Raw genomic sequence first — 19494 nt, 5'->3', positions numbered from 1 at the left:
CACTCCCCGACACACCCCCCACTCACTCCCCGACACACCCCCCACTCACTCCCCGACACACTCCCCACTCTCCCTGACCCCCATCACACTCACTCCCCAACACACCCCCCACTCTCCCTGACCCCCATCACACTCACTCCCCGACACCCCCCCACTCACTCCCCGACACACCCCCCACTCACTCCCCAACACACCCCCCACTCTCCCTGACCCCCATCACACTCACTCCCCGACACACCCCCCACTCACTCCCCGACACCCCCCCACTCACTCACCAACACACCCCCCACTCTCCCTGACCCCCATCACACTCACTCCCCGACACACCGCCCACTCACTCCCCGACACACCCCACACTCACTCCCCGACACACTCCCCACTCTCCCTGACACCCATCACACTCACTCCCCGACACACACCCCACTCTCCCTGACCCCCATCACACTCACTCCCCGACACCCCCCCACTCACTCCCCGACACACCCCCCACTCTCCCTGACCCCCATCACACTCACTCCCCGACACACCCCCCACTCACTCCCCGACACCCCCCCACTCACTCCCCGACACACCCCCCACTCTCCCTGACCCCCATCACACTCACTCCCCGACACACCCCCCACTCACTCCCCGACACCCCCCCACTCACTCCCCGACACACCCCCCACTCTCCCTGACCCCCATCACACTCACTCCCCGACACACCCCCCACTCTCCCTGACCCCCATCACACTCACTCCCCGACACACCCCCCACTCTCCCTGACCCCATTCACACTCACTCCCCGACACACCCCCCACTCTCCCTGACCCCCATCACACTCACTCCCCGACACACCCCCCACTCTCCCTGACCCCCATCACACTCACTCCCCGACACACCCCCCACTCACTCCCCGACACACGCCCCACTCTCCCTGACCCCCATCACACTCACTCCCCGACACACCCCCCACTCACCCCCCACTCTCCCTGACCCCCATCACACTCACTCCCCGACACACCCCCCACTCACTCCCCGACACCCCCCCACTCACTCCCCGACACCCCCCCACTCACTCCCCGACACACGCCCCACTCTCCCTGACCCCCATCACACTCACTCCCCGACACACCCCCCACTCACTCCCCGACACACCCCCCACTCACTCCCCGACACACCCCCCACTCACTCCCCGACACACCCCCCACTCACTCCCCGACACACCCCCCACTCTCCCTGACCCCCATCACACTCACTCCCCGACACACCCCCCACTCACTCCCCGACACACTCCCCACTCACTCCCCGACACTCGCCCCACTCTCCCTGACCCCCATCACACTCACTCCCCGACACACCCCCCACTCACTCCCCGTCACACGCCCCACTCTCCCTGACCCCCATCACACTCACTCCCCGACACACCCCCCACTCACTCCCCGACACACTCCCCACTCACTCCCCGACACACCCCCCACTCACTCCCCGACACACCCCCCACTCACTCCCCGACACACCCCCCACTCTCCCTGACACCCATCACACTCACTCCCCGACACACCCCCCACTCTCCCTGACACCCATCACACTCACTCCCCAACACACGCCCCACTCTCCCTGACACCCATCACACTCACTCCCCGACACACCCCCCACTCACTCCCCAACACACCCCCCACTCTCCCTGACACCCATCACACTCACTCCCCGACACACCCCCCACTCACTCCCCGACACACGCCCCACTCTCCCTGACCCCCATCACACTCACTCCCCAACACACCCCCCACTCACTCCCCGACACACCCCCCACTCACTCCCCGACACACTCCCCACTCACTCCCCGACACACCCCCCACTCACTCCACGACACACCCCCCACTCACTCCCCGACACACCCCCCACTCTCCCTGACACCCATCACACTCACTCCCCGACACACCCCCCACTCACTCCCCAACACACGCCCCACTCTCCCTGACCCCCATCACACTCACTCCCCAACACACTCCCCACTCTCCCTGACACCCATCACACTCACTCCCCGACACACCCCCCACTCACTCCCCAACACACTCCCCACTCACTCCCCACTCTCCCTGACACCCATCACACTCACTCCCCGACACACCCCCCACTCACTCCCCAACACACGCCCCACTCTCCCTGACCCCCATCACACTCACTCCCCAACACACTCCCCACTCTCCCTGACACCCATCACACTCACTCCGCGACACACCCCCCACTCACTCCCCAACACACCCCCCACTCACTCCCCGACACACTCCCCACTCTGCCTGACACCCATCGCACTCACTCCCCGACACACCCCCCACTCACCCTGACCCCCATCACACTCACTCCCCGACACACCCCCCACTCTCTCCCCAACACACTCCCCACTCTCCCTGACCCCCATCACACTCACTCCCCGACACACCCCCCACTCTCTCCCCAACACACCCCCCACTCACCCTGACCCCCATCACACTCACTCCCCGACACACCCCCCACTCTCTCCCCAACACACTCCCCACTCTCCCTGACCCCCATCACACTCACTCCCCGACACACCCCCCACTCACTCCCCAACACACTCCCCACTCACTCCCCGATACACTCCCCACTCTCCCTGACACCCATCACACTCACTCCCCGACACACCCCCCACTCACTCCCCAACACACTCCCCACTCACTTCCCAACACACACCCCACTCTCCCTGACACCCATCACACTCACTCCCCGACACACCCACCACTCTCCCTGACCCCCATCACACTCACTCCCCGACACACCCCCCACTCACTCCCCAACACACTCCCCACTCTCCCTGACACCCATCACACTCACTCCCCAACACACTCCCCACTCTCCCTGACACCCATCACACTCATTCCCCAACACACTCCCCACTCTCCCTGACACCCATCACACTCACTCCCCGACACACCCCCCACTCTCCCTGACACCCATCACACTCACTCCCCGACACACCCCCCACTCACTCCCCAACACACTCCCCACTCTCCCTGACACCCATCACACTCACTCCCCGACACACCCCCCACTCACTCCCCGACACACGCCCCACTCTCCCTGACACCCATCACACTCACTCCCCACTCTCCCTGACACCCATCACACTCACTCCCCAACACACTCCCCACTCTCCCTGACACCCATCACACTCACTCGACAACACACTCACCACTCTCCCTGACACCCATCACACTCACTCCCCAACACACACCCCACTCTCCCTGACCCCCATCACACTCACTCCCCAACACACTCCCCACTCTCCCTGACACCCATCACACTCACTCCCCAACACACTCCCCACTCGCTCCCCAACGCACTCCCCACTCTCCCTGACACCCATCACACTCACTCCCCAACACACTCCCCACTCTCCGACACCCATCACACTCGCTCCCCAACACACTCCCCACTCTCCCTGACACCCATCACACTCGCTCCCCACTCTCCCTGACACCCATCACACTCACTCGACAACACACTCCCCACTCTCCCTGACACCCATCGCACTCACTCCCCAACACACTCCCCACTCTCCCTGACACCCATCACACTCACTCGACAACACACTCCCCACTCTCCCTGACACCCATCGCACTCACTCCCCAACACACTCCCCACTCTCCCTGACACCCATCGCACTCACTCCCCAACACACTCCCCACTCTCCCTGACACCCATCACACTCACTCCCCAACACACCCCCCACTCACTCCCCACTCTCCCTGACACCCATCACACTCACTCCCCGACACACCCCCCACTCACTCCCCGACACACCCCCCACTCACTCCCCACTCTCCCTGACACCCATCGCACCCACTCCCCAACACACCCCCCACTCACTCCCCAACACACTCCCCACGCTCCCTGACACCCATCACACTCACTCCCCAACACACTCCCCACTCTCCCTGACACCCATCACACGCACTCCCCAACACACTCCCCACTTTCCCTCCTCGATCCGAAACCCAGCTCCCTGAAACATATTTTTTAACCAAACAAACCTGTCAGACTTTAACCTGGCTTTGTATGACTTTTTTAACCAAACAAACCTGTCGGACTGTGACCGGGCGTTGTGTGATTTTTTTTTTAACGTCAGGAAAGGCCTAAAAAGAGAGCTCAGAAGTGCCAGCTGGGGACATGAGAAGGTGTTGGCGGCTAGGATCAGGGTTAACCCTAAGACTTTCCATAGGTATGTCAGGAATGACGAGAGTTAAATTAGGGCCAGTCAAGGATAACAGTGGGAAGTTGTGTGTGGAGTCAGAGGAGATAGGGGAAGCACTGAATAAATATTTTTCGACAGTGTTCACTATAGAAAATGAAAATGTTGGCGAGGAAGATACAGAGATACTTGCATCTAGACTAGAAGAGATTGAGGTTCACAAGGAAGAGATATTAGAAATACTTCAGTGTGTGAAATAGACAAGTCCCCTGGGCCGGATGGGATCTATCCTAGGATCCTCTGGGAAGCAAGGAAAGAGATTGCTGAGCCTTTGGCATTGATCTTCAAATCATCATTGTCTACAGGAATAGTGCCTGAGGACTGGAGAATAGCAAATGTGGTTCCCTTGTTCAAAAAGGGTAGCAGAGACAACCCGAGTAATTACAGACCAGTGAGTCTCACTTCAGTTGTTGGTCAAGTGTTGGAAAAGGCTATAAGCGATAGGATTTATAACCATCTAGAAAAGAATAATCTGATCAGGGACAGTCAGTACGGTTTTGTGAAGGGTAGGTCATGCCTAACGAATCTTATTGATTTTTTGATAAAGTGACCAAACAGGTAGATGAGAGTAAACTGGTTGATGTGGTGTATATGGATTTCACCAAGGCGTTCAATCAAGTTCCCCACAGTAGGCTATTATACAAAATGCTGAGGAATGGGATTGTGGGAGACATAGCAGTTTGGATCAGTAATTGGCTTGCTGAAAGAAAACAGAGGGTTGTAGTTGATGGAACATGTTCATCTTGGTGTCCAGTTACTAGCGGCGTACCGCAAGGGTCGATGTTGGGTCCACTGCTGTTCGTCATTTTTATAAATGACCTGGATGAGGGCTTAGAAGGGTGGGTTTGTAAATTTGCGGACGACACTAAGGTCGGTGGAGTTGTGGATAGTGACGAAGGATGTAGTAGGTTGCAGAGAGACATAGATAGGATGCAGAGCTGGGCTGAGAGGTGGCAAATGGAGTTTAATGTGGACAAGTGTGAGATGATACACTTTGGACAGAGTAAACGGAATGCAAAGTACTGGGCTAATGGCAAGATTCTTGGGATTGCAGATGAGCAGAGAGATCTCGGTGTCCATGTACACAGATCCCTGAAAGCTGCCACCCAGATTGACAGGGTTGTTAAGAAGGCATACAGTGTTTTGGCCTTTATTAATGGAGGGATTGAGTTCCGGAACCAGAAGGTTATGCTGCAGCTGTACAAAGCTCTGGCGCGGCCGCACTTGGAGTATTGTGTCCGGTTCTGGTCACCGCATTATAAGGAGGATGTGGAAGCTTTGGAAAGGGTGCAGAGGAGATTTACTAGGATGTTGCCTGGTATGGAAGGAATGTCTTACGAGGAAAGGCTGAGGGCCTTGAGGCTGTTCTCGTTAGAGAGAAGAAGGTTGAGAGGTGACTTAATAGAGACATACAAGATAATCAAAGGGTTAGATAGGGTGGATAGGGAGAGCCTTTTTCCAAGTATGGGGACGGCAAACACGAGGGGACACAACTTTAAAGTGAGGGGAGATAGAAGACAGATGTCAGAGGTAGTTTCTTTACTCAGAGAGTAGTAAGGGTATGGAATGCTTTGCCTGCATCGGTAGTAGATTCACCAAGTTTAAGGGCATTTAAGTCGCCATTGGACAGGCATTTGGACGTACATGGAATAGTGTAGGTGGGATGGGCTTCAGATTAGTATGACAGGACAGCACAAATCGAGGGCCGAAGGGACTGTACTGTAATGTTCTATGTTCTATAAACCTGTCAGACTGTAACCGGGCGTTGTGTGATTTTTTAACCAAATAAACCTGTCGGACTGTAACCGGGCGTTGTGTGATTGTTTTAACCAAATAAACCTGTCGGACTCTAACCGGGCGTTGTGTGATTTTTAAACCAAATAAACCTGTCGGACTCTAACCGGGCGTTGTGTGATTGTTTTAACCAAATAAACCTGTTGGACTCTAACCGGGCGTTGTGTGATTGTTTTAACCAAATAAACCTGTCGGACTCTAACCGGGCATTGTGTGATTTTTTAACCAAATAAACCTGTCGGACTCTAACCGGGCGTTGTGTGATTGTTTTAAAAAAATAAACCTGTCGGACTCTAACCGGGCGTTGTGTGATTGTTTTAAAAAAATAAACCTGTTGGACTCTAACCGGGCGTTGTGTGATTGTTTTAACCAAATAAACCTGTCGGACTGTAACCGGGCGTTGTGTGATTGTTTTAACCAAATAAACCTGTCGGACTCTAACCGGGCGTTGTGTGATTTTTAAACCAAATAAACCTGTCGGACTCTAACCGGGCGTTGTGTGATTGTTTTAAAAAAATAAACCTGTCGGACTGTAACCGGGCGTTGTGTGATTTTTTAGCCAAATAAACCTGTCGGACTCTAAACGGGCGTTATGTGATTTTTTTAACCAAATAAACCTGTCGGACTCTAAACGGGCGTTATGTGATTTTTTTAACCAAATAAACCTGTCGGACTGTACCCGGGCGTTGTGCGATTGTTTTAACCAAATAAACCTGTTCGACTCTAACCGGGTGTTGTGCGATTGTTTTAACCAAATAAACCTGTTCGACTCTAACCGGGTGTTGTGTGATTGTTTTAACCAAATAAACCTGTCGGACGGTGACCTGGCGTTGTGTGATTTTTTAACCAAATAAACCTGTCGGACTGTACCCGGGCGTTGTGCGATTGTTTTAACCAAATAAACCTGTCGGACACTAACCGGCCGTTGTGTGATTTTTTTAACCAAATAAACCTGTCGGACTATAACCGGGCGTTGTGTGATTGTTTTAACCAAATAAACCTGTTCGACTCTAACCGGGTGTTGTGTGATTGTTTTAACCAAATAAACCTGTCGGATGTAACCTGACGTTGTGTGATTTTTAAACCAAATAAACCTGTCGGACTCTAACCGGGCGTTGTGTGATTTTTTTAACCAAATAAACCCGTCGGACTGTAACCGGGCGTTGTGTGAATTTTTAACCAAATAAACCTGTCGGACTCTAACCGGGCGTTGTGTGATTGATTTAACCAAATAAACCTGTCGGACTCTAACCGGGCGTTGTGTGATTGTTTTAACCAAATAAACCTGTCGGACTCTAACCGGGCGTTTTGTGATTGTTTTAACCAAATAAACCTGTCGGACTGTAACCGGGCGTTGTGTGATTTTTTATCCAAATAAACCTGTCGGACTGTAACCGGGCGTTGTGTGATTTTTAAACCAAATAAACCTGTTGGTCTGTAACCGGGCGTTGTGTGATTTTTTAACCAAATAAACCTGTCGAACTGTAACCTGGCGTTGTGTGATTTTTTAACCAAATAACCCTGTCGGACTGTAACCGGGCGTTGTGTGATTTTTAAACCAAATAAACCTGTTGGTCTGTAACCGGGCGTTGTGTGATTTTTTAACCAAATAAACCTGTCGGACTGTAACCTGGCGTTGTGTGATTTTTTAACCAAATAACCCTGTCGGACTCTAACCGGGCATTGTGTGATTATTAAACCAAATAAACCTGTCGGACTCTAACCGGGCGTTGTGTGATTTTTTAACCAAATAAACCTGTCGCACGGTGACCTGACATTGTGTGATTTTTTAACCAAATAAACCTGTTGGATTGTAACTGGGCGTTGTGTGATTGTTTTAACCAAATAAACCTGTCGGACTCTAACCGGGCGTTGTGTGATTTTTAAACCAAATAAACCTGTCGGACTATAACCGGGCGTTGTGTGATTGTTTTAACCAAATAAACCTGTTCGACTCTAACCGGGTGTTGTGTGATTGTTTTAACCAAATAAACCTGTCGGATGTAACCTGACGTTGTGTGATTGTTTTAACCAAATAAACCTGTCGGACTCTAACCGGGCGTTGTGTGATTGTTTTAACCAAATAAACCTGTCGGACTGTAACCGGGCATTGAGAGATTTTTTAAACCAAATAAACCTGTCGGACTCTAACCGGGCATTGCGTGATTTTTTAACCAAATAAACCTGTCGGACTCTAACCGGGCATTGAGTGATTTTTTTAACCAAATAAACCTGTCGGACTCTAACCGGGCGTTGTGTGATTTGTTTAACCAAATAAACCTGTCGGACTCTAACCGGGCATTGTGTGACTGTTTTAACCAAATAAACCTGTCGGACTCTAACCGGGCGTTGTGTGATTTTTTAACCAAATAAACCTGTCGGATTGTAACCGGGCGTTGTGTGATTGTTTTAACCAAATAAACCTGTCAGACTGTAACCGGGCGTTGTGTGATTTTTTAACCAAATAAACCTGTCAGACTCTAACCGGGCGTTGTGTGATTGTTTTAACCAAATAAACCTGTCGGACTCTAACCGGGCGTTGTGTGATTGTTTTAACCAAATAAACCTGTCGGACTCTAACCGGGCGTTGTGTGATTTTTAAACCAAATAAACCTGTCGGACTGTAACCGGGCGTTGTGTGATTGTTTTAACCAAATAAACCTGTTGGACTCTAACCGGGCGTTGTGTGATTGTTTTAACCAAATAAACCTGTCAGACTCTAACCGGGCGTTGTGTGATTTTTTAACCAAATAAACCTGTTGGACTGTACCCGGGCGTTGTGTGATTTTTAAACCAAATAAACCTGTCGGACTCTAACCGGGCGTTGTGTGATTGTTTTAACCAAATAAAACAGTCGGACTGTAACCGGGCATTGTGTGATTGTTTTAACGAAATAAACCCGTCGGACTCTAACCGGGCGTTGTGTGATTTTTTAGCCAAATAAACCTGTCGGACTCTAACCGGGCGTTGTGTGATTGTTTTAAAAAAATAAACCTGTCGGACTGTAACCGGGCGTTGTGTGATTGTTTTAACGAAATAAACCTGTCGGACTCTAACCGGGCATTGTGTGATTGTTTTAACGAAATAAACCCGTCGGACTCTAACCGGGCGTTGTGTGATTTTTTAACCAAATAAACCTGTCGGACTGTAACCGGGCATTGTGTGATTGTTTTAACCAAATAAACCTGTCGGACTCTAAACGGGCGTTATGTGATTTTTTAACCAAATAAACCTGTCGGACTGTACCCGGGCGTTGTGCGATTGTTTTAACCAAATAAACCTGTCGGACACTAACCGGGCGTTGTGTGATTGTTTTAACCAAATAAACCTGTTCGACTCTATCCGGGTGTTGTGTGATTGTTTTAACCAAATAAACCTGTCGGACGGTGACCTGGCGTTGTGTGATTTTTTAACCAAATAAACCTGTCGGACTGTAACCGGGCGTTGTGTGATTGTTTTAACCAAATAAACCTGTCGGACTCTAACCGGGCGTTGTGTGATTGTTTTAACCAAATAAACCTGTCGGACTCTAACCGGGCGTTGTGTGATTTTTTAACCAAATAAACCTGTTGGACTGTACCCGGGCGTTGTGTGATTTTTAAACCAAATAAACCTGTCGGACTCTAACCGGGCGTTGTGTGATTGTTTTAACCAAATAAACCTGTCGGACTCTAACCGGGCATTGTGTGATTGCTTTAACGAAATAAACCTGTTGGACTGTAACCTGGCGTTGTGTGATTTTTTTAACCAAATAAACCTGTCGGACTGTACCCGGGCGTTGTGCGATTGTTTTAACCAAATAAACCTGTCGGACACTAACCGGGCGTTGTGTGATTGTTTTAACCAAATAAACCTGTTCGACTCTAACCGGGTGTTGTGTGATTGTTTTAACCAAATAAACCTGTCGGACGGTGACCTGGCGTTGTGTGATTTTTTAACCAAATAAACCTGTCGGACTGTAACCGGGCGTTGTGTGATTGTTTTAACCAAATAAACGTGTCGGACCCTAACCGGGCGTTGTGTGATTTTTTAACCAAATAAACCTGTCGGATTGTAACCGGGCGTTGTGTGATTGTTTTAACCAAATAAACCTGTCGGACTGTAACCGGGCGTTGTGTGATTGTTTTAACCAAATAAACCTGTCAGACTCTAACCGGGCGTTGTGTGATTTTTTAACCAAATAAACCTGTCGGACTGTTACCTGACATTGTGTGATTTTTTAACCAAATAAACCTGTCGGACTCTAACCGGGCGTTGTGAGATTATTTTAACCAAATAAACCTGTTGGACCGTGACCGGGCGTTGTGTGATTGTTTTAACCAAATAAACCTGTCGGACGGTGACCTGGCGTTGTGTGATTTTTAAACCAAATAAACCTGTCAGACTCTAACCGGGCGTTGTGTGATTTTTTTAACCAAATAAACCTGTCGGTCTGTAACCGGGCGTTGTGTGATTGTTTTAACCAAATAAACCTGTCGGACTGTAACCGGGCTTTGTGTGATTGTTTTAACCAAATAAACCTGTCGGACGGTGACCTGGCATTGTGTGATTTTTTTAATCAAATAAACCTGTCGGTCTGTAACCGGGCATTGTGTGATTGTTTTAACCAAATAAACCTGTCGGACTCAAACCGGGCGATGTGTGATTGTTTTAACCAAATAAACCTGTCGGACTCTAACCGGGCATTGAGTGATTATTTTAACCAAATAAACCTGTCGGACTCTAACCGGGCGTTGTGTGATTTTTTAACCAAATAAACCTGTCAGACCCTAACCGGGCGTTGTGTGATTGATTTAACCAAATAAACCTGTCGGACAGTGAGAGAGAAAGGGGGGTGTGACGACAGAGAGAGTAGAGGGGATGGTGAGGGAGAGAGTAGAGGGGTTGGATGCAGCGAGGGAAGAGGGGGAGTGAGGGAGAGAGAAGGGGGTTGGATGCAGCGAGGGAGGAGGGGGAGTGAGGGAGGGAGAAGGGGGGTTGGATGCAGCGAGGGAGGAGGGGGAGTGAGGGAGAGAGAAGGGGGGTTGGATGCAGCGAGGGAGGAGGGGGAGTGAGGGAGAGAGAAGGGGGGTTGGATGCAGCGAGGGAGGAGGGGGTGTGAGGGAGAGAGAAGGGGGGTTGGATGCAGCGAGGGAGGAGGGGGAGTGAGGGAGAGAGAAGGGGGGTTGGATGCGAGGGAGGAGTGGGAGTGAGGGAGAGAGAAGGGGGTTGGATGCAGCGAGGGAGGAGGAGGAGTGAGGGAGAGAGAAGGGGGTTGGATGCAGCGAGGGAGGAGGGGGAGTGAGGGAGGGAGAAGGGGGGTTGGATGCAGCGAGGGAGGAGGGGGAGTGAGGGAGGGAGAAGGGGGGTTGGATGCAGCGAGGGAGGAGGGGGAGTGAGGGAGAGAGAAGGGGGTTGGATGCAGCGAGGGAGGAGGGGGAGTGAGGGAGAGAGAAGGGGGGTTGGATGCAGCGAGGGAGGAGGGGGAGTGAGGGAGAGAGAAGGGGGGTTGGATGCAGCGAGGGAGGAGGGGGAGTGAGGGAGAGAGAAGGGGGGTTGGATGCAGCGAGGGAGGAGGGGGAGTGAGGGAGAGAGAAGGGGGTTGGATGCAGCGAGGGAGGAGGGGGAGTGAGGGAGAGAGAAGGGGGGTTGGATGCAGCGAGGGAGGAGGGGGAGTGAGGGAGAGAGAAGGGGGTTGGATGCAGCGAGGGAGGAGGGGGAGTGAGGGAGAGAGAAGGGGGGTTGGATGCAGCGAGGGAGGAGGGGGAGTGAGGGAGAGAGAAGGGGGGTTGGATGCAGCGAGGGAGGAGGGGGAGTGAGGGAGAGAGAAGGGGGGTTGGATGCAGCGAGGGAGGAGGGGGAGTGAGGGAGAGAGAAGGGGGTTGGATGCAGCGAGGGAGGAGGGGGAGTGAGGGAGAGAGAAGGGGGGTTGGATGCAGCGAGGGAGGAGGGGGAGTGAGGGAGAGAGAAGGGGGTTGGATGCAGCGAGGGAGGAGGGGGAGTGAGGGAGGGAGAAGGGGGGTTGGATGCAGCGAGGGAGGAGGGGGAGTGAGGGAGAGAGAAGGGGGTTGGATGCAGCGAGGGAGGAGGGGGAGTGAGGGAGAGAGAAGGGGGGTTGGATGCAGCGAGGGAGGAGGGGGAGTGAGGGAGAGAGAAGGGGGGTTGGATGCAGCGAGGGAGGAGGGGGAGTGAGGGAGAGAGAAGGGGGTTGAGGCAAGGGATGTGACAGCTTGTGGTTTGGGGGTACCTGGGTGGGCTAGGACATTACAAAGGGCGCGACATTGTTTTTTGAGGGTGGGTGAGAGAGGGGTGCAAGACAGGAGTATCCCAGGTAGGTGACCAGGAGAGACATTGTAGTGCCGGAGTCACTACATTCCTGTGACGATAACACTGAAGCTGGATGGGCCGTTAATAACTATCAATGATGGATTCATGGTCACGATCGAGATTAGCTTGATATTCAGGTTCGCAGCATTGAAACCCGAGGAGCTGCTGCCAGAGTGGGACTTGAGCAATTGTTTCAGCCTGCACTGACATTACCACTCAGCCACTCCCCCCCCCGCCTCCTGTGAGCGAGAAGGTGCTTTGTAAATGAAAGGGGCAGCCTTGGGAACCCCAATGCTGTACGTACCGACGGTGATAACCAAGTTCCTCTCCCCTTCGTCCTTCTCCTCGTCACTCGGAGTCCCTGTACACACCTCACGTGGCCAGAGTCCGCCTCGATCTGACCGGGACGGTGGTGTGGCTGTTGCCGCGTGAGCAGGTGGTTGACTGGGCCCTGGGGGAGATTGAGCCGTCGGTGCCCCAGTAACTACAGGGTCAGCTTCTGGCGACTGGCTGCTCGAGAATGGGACTCCTGAAGGTAAGAAGGGCACGCCAGCAGTTAGCAGAAGATCTGGACAATTTCCTGAGTTGCAAATGATTTCTCCTGTGACCTTTTGGAACCTGAAAACCAAAAGGTTGAAACAAACGGGGGCTGTCTGCTGTTTGCAAAAAACTAGATGACTTTCGGAGAAAAAGGAGTTGAGAGGAGATTAACAGAATGTTTTCGGATCTCTGACTGACAGATAAACAGACTGAGCTTTGGCAGGGGCCTTGTGAGGATGATCGCACAGAAACAGCCTCTGGTCTGAGGCACTACCGACGTCTTTTGCCACAGACTTGGAAAATGCTGGCAGCTGGAACAAGCTGGTAAGGAGGACAGCACCTCATTTCCCCCCCCCCCTCCCCAGCTGAAGCATTTCCACAGAACCACTGACACCTCCAGGAATCGCTGCCCCTGATCTGAAAGCCCAACTCTTGAGTCAATCATGGGACCGGTATCTGCTGGGCTGCCACTCAGACTGAGGGCCTTCCATCGCTCTGCAACCAAGTGCATAGGGACGTGGTCAACAAGAAACCAAAGGGATTGCAAGACTGTCACCTAGTTCTGCCCTTTTACTTGGGACTGCTGATCAACAGGGCTTTCCTGACCTTTCCCCGACATCATTGCTGAGGAGAGTTCCCTCCTCTCATGCTGTCTGTGGATGAATGGGATTAAGGGTGCTTAAAGCGTACTTGTTTCTACTAAACAATTTACTTTCAACTTTACTGAAGAAACATTTAACAGCCGTTTAACAACGGCCCTTCCGACCCTGGGTATAATCTCCTCTGTCAGGCAGAAGATACAGAAGCTTAAACACACGCACCAGCAGATTCAAAAACAGCTTCTGAATGGACCTCTCAAATTTCAAATCTAATGTCGATCTTGCGTTTTATGCATCTTGATTCTACAGTGTGGAAACAGGCCCCTCAGCCCAACACGTCCACACTGACCCTCCGAAGAGTAACCCACCCAGACCCATTTCCCTCTGACTCATGCACCTAACACTATGGACAATCTAGCATGGCCAATTCACCTGACCTGCACATCTTTGGACTGTGGGAGGAAACTGGAGCACCCGGAGGAAACCCACGCAGACACGGGGAGAATGTGCAAACTCCACACAGACAGTCGCCTGAGGCTGGAATCGAACCTGGGACCATGGTGCTGTGAGGCAGCAGTGCCAACCACTGAGCATCTTCTTTGTAGACCTCACTCTGTTCAATCACCTGTGATCTTTGTACTGTATGCTCTGTCTGTACCGAACACAAAACCTTTCACTGTACCTAGGCACCTGTGACAAGAATAAATCAAATCGGGAATACAGAGGAACAATCCTCCATGGCAGGATGAAAACTCAGAACATGAGCTGAGATCCTGGATTCATAGTCAAGTGATGATAGGCCATTGCCTCCCCGTTGTAAAAAATATCAGAAGTCACATGACACCAGGGGGGGTATAGTCCAAGAGGTTTATCGGAAATCACACACTTTCAGAGTGCTGCTCCTTTGTCAGGGGAAGATGTCAGCACTCTGAAAGCGTGTCATTTGCAAATCAGCCCATTGGACGATAACCTGGGGCTGTGGGTTTTCTGAATTTCTCCTCCCCAGCAGAATGCTGGCAGTGCCCCAACGCGAGGAGAAGGTTGGCGTGTGAAGACAGCTACTTGTTACAAAGGGGCAAGCTTCTCTGTTCATCCAGAGTCAAAACGGAAAGGGCAGAACCAGCTGGCAATGCGTCTGGTTGCTCGGTGACCACATCCCTTTTCAGTCCACTCTGGGCAGGGAGAGCATGCCAATGCCGGGAGGTGTTAATATATAACAGCGCCAACATAAACGCCCGCAGCACGAGTCGCTGCCTCACCTGCCAGCCACGGGTCCCTGTTAACGCCAGGCAGACCCACAGCTGTTTCACCAGCACTGCCTTCCGTTCCGTGGTCTGGTGGCCTCGGACATGCCTCATCGGCATTCTGCCACTCCCGGGATCCCTCGCCCTTCACGTCCCGGTCAGCCCGGAGACCGGGCGGGCCATCCGGAGATCCCAGTGGTGCAGCGCGGACGCTCCCGACATCCCGGCTGCTGGCCGAAGGCTCCGCGGGGAGACCGGGGGCTGCTGCCACCGCCCGAGAGCTCTTGGTCCTGGGCGGAGAATCCGGCGGTGCCAGCGCCTTCCTCTTCTGAGAGGGCAGCATCGTCGCTTCCATCACCCTGAATACAACCAGAGACGGAGGGAGATGTCAGTGAGTCAGTGCTGAGGGAGTGGGCACTGTGGTGGAGGGTCAGTGCTGAGGGAGTGCCGCACTGTTGTAGGGTCAGTGCTGAGGGAGTGGGCACTGTCGGAGGGTCAGCGCTGAGGGAGTGCCGCACTGTCGGAGGGTCAGTACTGAGGAGTGCCGCACTGTCGGAGGGTCAGTGCTGAGGGAGCGCCGCACTGTCGGAGGGTCAGTGCTGAGGGAGTGGGCACTGCGGAGGGTCAGTGCTGAGGGAGTGGGTACTGTCGGAGGTCAGTGCTGAGGGAGTGGGGGGTGTGTGTGTCAGGGGGTGGGTGGGGGGGGGGTCGGGGCCTGTACCTTTCCTCATCTCCCGCCGGTTTCCGCAGTGACCGGGTCCCTCTCTCTCGGGGTCCGCCCCTCACTTCCGGTCCGATCCACATTCCCCTCCCCGGGCCCCGCACAAAGGTTCCCCCCCCCGTCTGTCTGTCTGGGGGGGGGGGGGGACGTGTGTGTGTGAGGGTGGGGGTGTGTGTGTGTGTGAGGGTGGGGGGGGTGTGTGTGTGAGGGTGGGGGGGGATGTGTGTGTGTGAGGGTGGGGGTGTGTGTGTGTGTGTGAGGGTGGGGGGGTGTGTGTGTGTGTGTGAGGGTGGGGGGGTGTGTGTGTGTGAGGGTGGGGGGGTGTGTGTGTGTGAGGGTGGGGGGGTGTGTGTGTGAGGGTGGGGGGGTGTGTGTGTGTGAGGGTGGGGAGGGGGGATGTGTGTGTGAGGGTGGGGGGGGTGTGTGTGTGTGAGGGTGGGGGGGGTGTGTGTGTGTGTGAGGGTGGGGGGTGTGTGTGTGAGGGTGGGGGGGGATGTGTGTGTGAGGGTGGGGGGTGTGTGTGTGTGTGAGGGTGGGGGTGTGTGTGTGTGTGAGGGTGGGGGGGGTGTGTGTGTGAGGGTGGGGGGGGATGTGTGTGTGAGGGTGGGGGTGTGTGTGTGTGTGAGGGTGGGGGGGGTGTGTGTGTGTGAGGGTGGGGGGGTGTGTGTGTGTGAGGGTGGGGGGGTGTGTGTGTGTGAGGGTGGGGGGGTGTGTGTGTGAGGGTGGGGGGGTGTGTGTGTGAGGGTGGGGGGGGATGTGTGTGTGAGGGTGGGGGGGTGTGTGTGTGTGTGAGGTGGGGGGGTGTGTGTGTGTGAGGGTGGGGGGGGTGTGTGTGTGAGGGTGGGGGGGATGGTGTGTGTGTGAGGGTGGGGGTGTGTGTGTGTGTGAGGGTGGGGGGGGTGTGTGTGTGTGAGGGTGGGGGGGTGTGTGTGTGAGGGTGGGGGGGGTGTGTGTGTGTGAGGGTGGGGGGGTGTGTGTGTGTGTGAGGGTGGGGGGGTGTGTGTGAGGGTGGGGGGGTGTGTGTGTGTGAGGGTGGGGGGGTGTGTGTGTGTGAGGGTGGGGGGGGTGTGTGTGTGAGGGTGGGGGGGTGTGTGTGTGTGGGTGGGGGGTGTGTGTGTGAGGGTGGGGGGGTGTGTGTGTGTGAGGGTGGGGGGGTGTGTGTGTGAGGGTGGGGGGGGTGTGTGTGTGAGGGTGGGGGGGTGTGTGTGTGAGGGTGGGGGGGTGTGTGTGTGTGAGGGTGGGGGGGGTGTGTGTGTGAGGGTGGGGGGGTGTGTGTGTGTGAGGGTGGGGGGGGTGTGTGTGAGGGTGGGGGGGTGTGTGTGTGTGGGGGGTGGGGGGGTGTGTGTGTGAGGGTGGGGGGGTGTGTGTGTGAGGGTGGGGGGGTGTGTGTGTGAGGGTGGGGGGGTGTGTGTGTGTGAGGGTGGGGGGGGATGTGTGTGTGAGGGTGGGGGGGTGTGTGTGTGAGGGTGGGGGGTGTGTGTGTGTGAGGGTGGGGGGGGTGTGTGTGTGAGGGTGGGGGGGTGTGTGTGTGTGAGGGTGGGGGGTGTGTGTGAGGGGGGGGGTGTGTGTGTGTGAGGGTGGAGGGGGATGTGTGTGTGAGGGTGGGGGGGATGTGTGTGTGAGGGTGGGGGGGGATGTGTGTGTGAGGGTGGGGGAGTGTGTGTGTGTGGGAGGGTGGGGGGTGTGTGTGTGAGGGTGGAGGGGTGTGTGTGTGAGGGTGGAGGGGGATGTGTGTGTGAGGGTGGGGGGGGTGTGTGTGTGAGGGTGGGGGGGGATGTGTGTGTGAGGGTGGAGGGGGATGTGTGTGTGAGGGTGGGGGGGGTGTGTGTGTGAGGGTGGGGGGGATGTGTGTGTGAGGGTGGGGGGGGTGTGGGGACGTGTGTGTTAGGGTGGGGGGGGTGTGGGGACGTGTGTGTGTGAGGGTGGGGGGGGTGTGTGTGTGAGGGTGGGGGGGGATGTGTGTGTGAGGGTGGGGGGGTGTGGGGACGTGTGTGTGAGGGTGGGGGGGGTGTGGGGACGTGTGTGTGTGAGGGTGGGGGGGGATGTGTGTGTGAGGGTGGGGGGTGTGTGTGTGTGAGGGTGGGGGGTGTGTGTGAGGGTGGGGGTGTGTGTGTGTGAGGGTGGAGGGGGATGTGTGTGTGAGGGTGGGGGGGGATGTGTGTGTGAGGGTGGGGGAGGTGTGTGTGTGAGGGTGGGGGAGGTGTGTGTGTGAGGGTGGGGGGTGTGTGTGTGAGGGTGGAGGGGTGTGTGTGTGAGGGTGGAGGGGGATGTGTGTGTGAGGGTGGGGGGGGTGTGTGTGTGAGGGTGGGGGGGTGATGTGTGTGTGAGGGTGGAGGGGGATGTGTGTGTGAGGGTGGGGGGGGGTGTGTGTGTGAGGGTGGGGGGGATGTGTGTGTGAGGGTGGGGGGGTGTGGGGACGTGTGTGTTAGGGTGGGGGGGGTGTGGGGACGTGTGTGTGTGAGGGTGGGGGGGGTGTGTGTGTGAGGGTGGGGGGGGATGTGTGTGTGAGGGTGGGGGGGTGTGGGGACGTGTGTGTGAGGGTGGGGGGGGTGTGGGGACGTGTGTGTGTGAGGGTGGGGGGGGTGTGTGTGAGGGTGGGGGGGTGTGTGTGTGAGGGTGGGGGGGATGTGTGTGTGAGGGTGGGGGGGGTGTGGGGACGTGTGTGTTAGGGTGGGGGGGGTGTGGGGACGTGTGTGTGTGAGGGTGGGGGGGGTGTGTGTGTGAGGGTGGGGGGGGATGTGTGTGTGAGGGTGGGGGGGTGTGGGGACGTGTGTGTGAGGGTGGGGGGGGTGTGGGGACGTGTGTGTGTGAGGGTGGGGGGGGATGTGTGTGTGAGGGTGGGGGGGTGTGTGTGTGTGAGGGTGGGGGGTGTGTGTGAGGGTGGGGGGGTGTGTGTGTGTGAGGGTGGGGGGTGTGTGTGAGGGTGGGGGTGTGTGTGTGTGAGGGTGGAGGGGGATGTGTGTGTGAGGGTGGGGGGGGATGTGTGTGTGAGGGTGGGGGAGGTGTGTGTGTGAGGGTGGGGGAGGTGTGTGTGTGAGGGTGGGGGGTGTGTGTGTGAGGGTGGAGGGGTGTGTGTGTGAGGGTGGAGGGGGATGTGTGTGTGAGGGTGGGGGGGGTGTGTGTGTGAGGGTGGGGGGGGATGTGTGTGTGAGGGTGGAGGGGGATGTGTGTGTGAGGGTGGGGGGGGGTGTGTGTGTGAGGGGGATGTGTGTGTGAGGGTGGGGGGGTGTGGGGACGTGTGTGTTAGGGTGGGGGGGGTGTGGGGACGTGTGTGTGTGAGGGTGGGGGGGGTGTGTGTGTGAGGGTGGGGGGGGATGTGTGTGTGAGGGTGGGGGGGTGTGGGGACGTGTGTGTGAGGGTGGGGGGGGTGTGGGGACGTGTGTGTGTGAGGGTGGGGGGGGGTGTGTGTGAGGGTGGGGGGTGTGTGTGTGGAGGGTGGGGGGGGATGTGTGTGTGAGGGTGGGGGGGTGTGGGGACGTGTGTGTGAGGGGTGGGGGGGGTGTGGGGACGTGTGTGTGTGAGGGTGGAGGGGGGTGTGGGGACGTGTGTGTGAGGGTGGAGGGGGTGTGGGGACGTGTGTGTGTGAGGGTGGAGGGGGTGTGGGGACGTGTGTGTGAGGGTGGGGGGGTGTGGGGACGTGTGTGTGAGGGTGGGGGGGGTGTGGGGACGTGTGTGTGTGAGGGTGGGGGGTGTGGGGACGTGTGTGTGTGAGGGTGGGGGGGTGTGGGGACGTGTGTGTGTGAGGGTGGAGGGGGTGTGGGGACGTGTGTGTGAGGGTGGGGGGGACGTGTGTGTGTGTGAGGGTGGGGGGGACGTGTGTGTGTGTGAGGGTGGGGGGGGATGTGTGTGTGTGAGGGTGGGGGGGGGTGTGTGTGTGAGGGTGGGGGGGTGTGTGTGTGAGGGTGGGGGGGGATGTGTGTGTGAGGGTGGGGGGGTGTGGGGACGTGTGTGTGAGGGTGGGGGGGGGTGTGGGGACGTGTGTGTGTGAGGGTGGGGGGGTGTGGGGACGTGTGTGTGTGAGGGTGGAGGGGGTGT

At 55.8% G+C, this 19494-nt stretch overlaps 1 protein-coding gene across 1 annotated transcript in view; it reads right to left on the bottom strand.

Annotated features, from left to right (window-relative positions):
* gon4la (gon-4 like a) overlaps window positions 1–15512 on the bottom strand; it is a 58515-nt gene extending 43003 nt beyond the window's left edge. Inside the window, exons 1-3 of the mRNA XM_087985161.1 lie at window positions 15460–15512; window positions 14754–15097; window positions 12660–12884 (exon numbers count right to left, since the gene is read on the bottom strand). Coding sequence (XP_087841287.1) covers window positions 12660–12884; window positions 14754–15093 — 565 coding nt within the window. The 5' untranslated portion in view covers window positions 15094–15097; window positions 15460–15512. The remainder of the gene's footprint in view (window positions 1–12659; window positions 12885–14753; window positions 15098–15459) is intronic.
* Window positions 15513–19494: the final 3982 nt, after the last annotated feature.

This window comes from Chiloscyllium plagiosum, unplaced genomic scaffold, assembly GCF_037043375.1.
Source record: "Chiloscyllium plagiosum isolate Xiang-an unplaced genomic scaffold, Cpla_swu_hap1 HiC_scaffold_50, whole genome shotgun sequence".
Classification (NCBI taxonomy): Eukaryota; Metazoa; Chordata; class Chondrichthyes; order Orectolobiformes; family Hemiscylliidae; genus Chiloscyllium; species Chiloscyllium plagiosum.
This window is presented reverse-complemented; position numbering and strand designations above follow the sequence as displayed.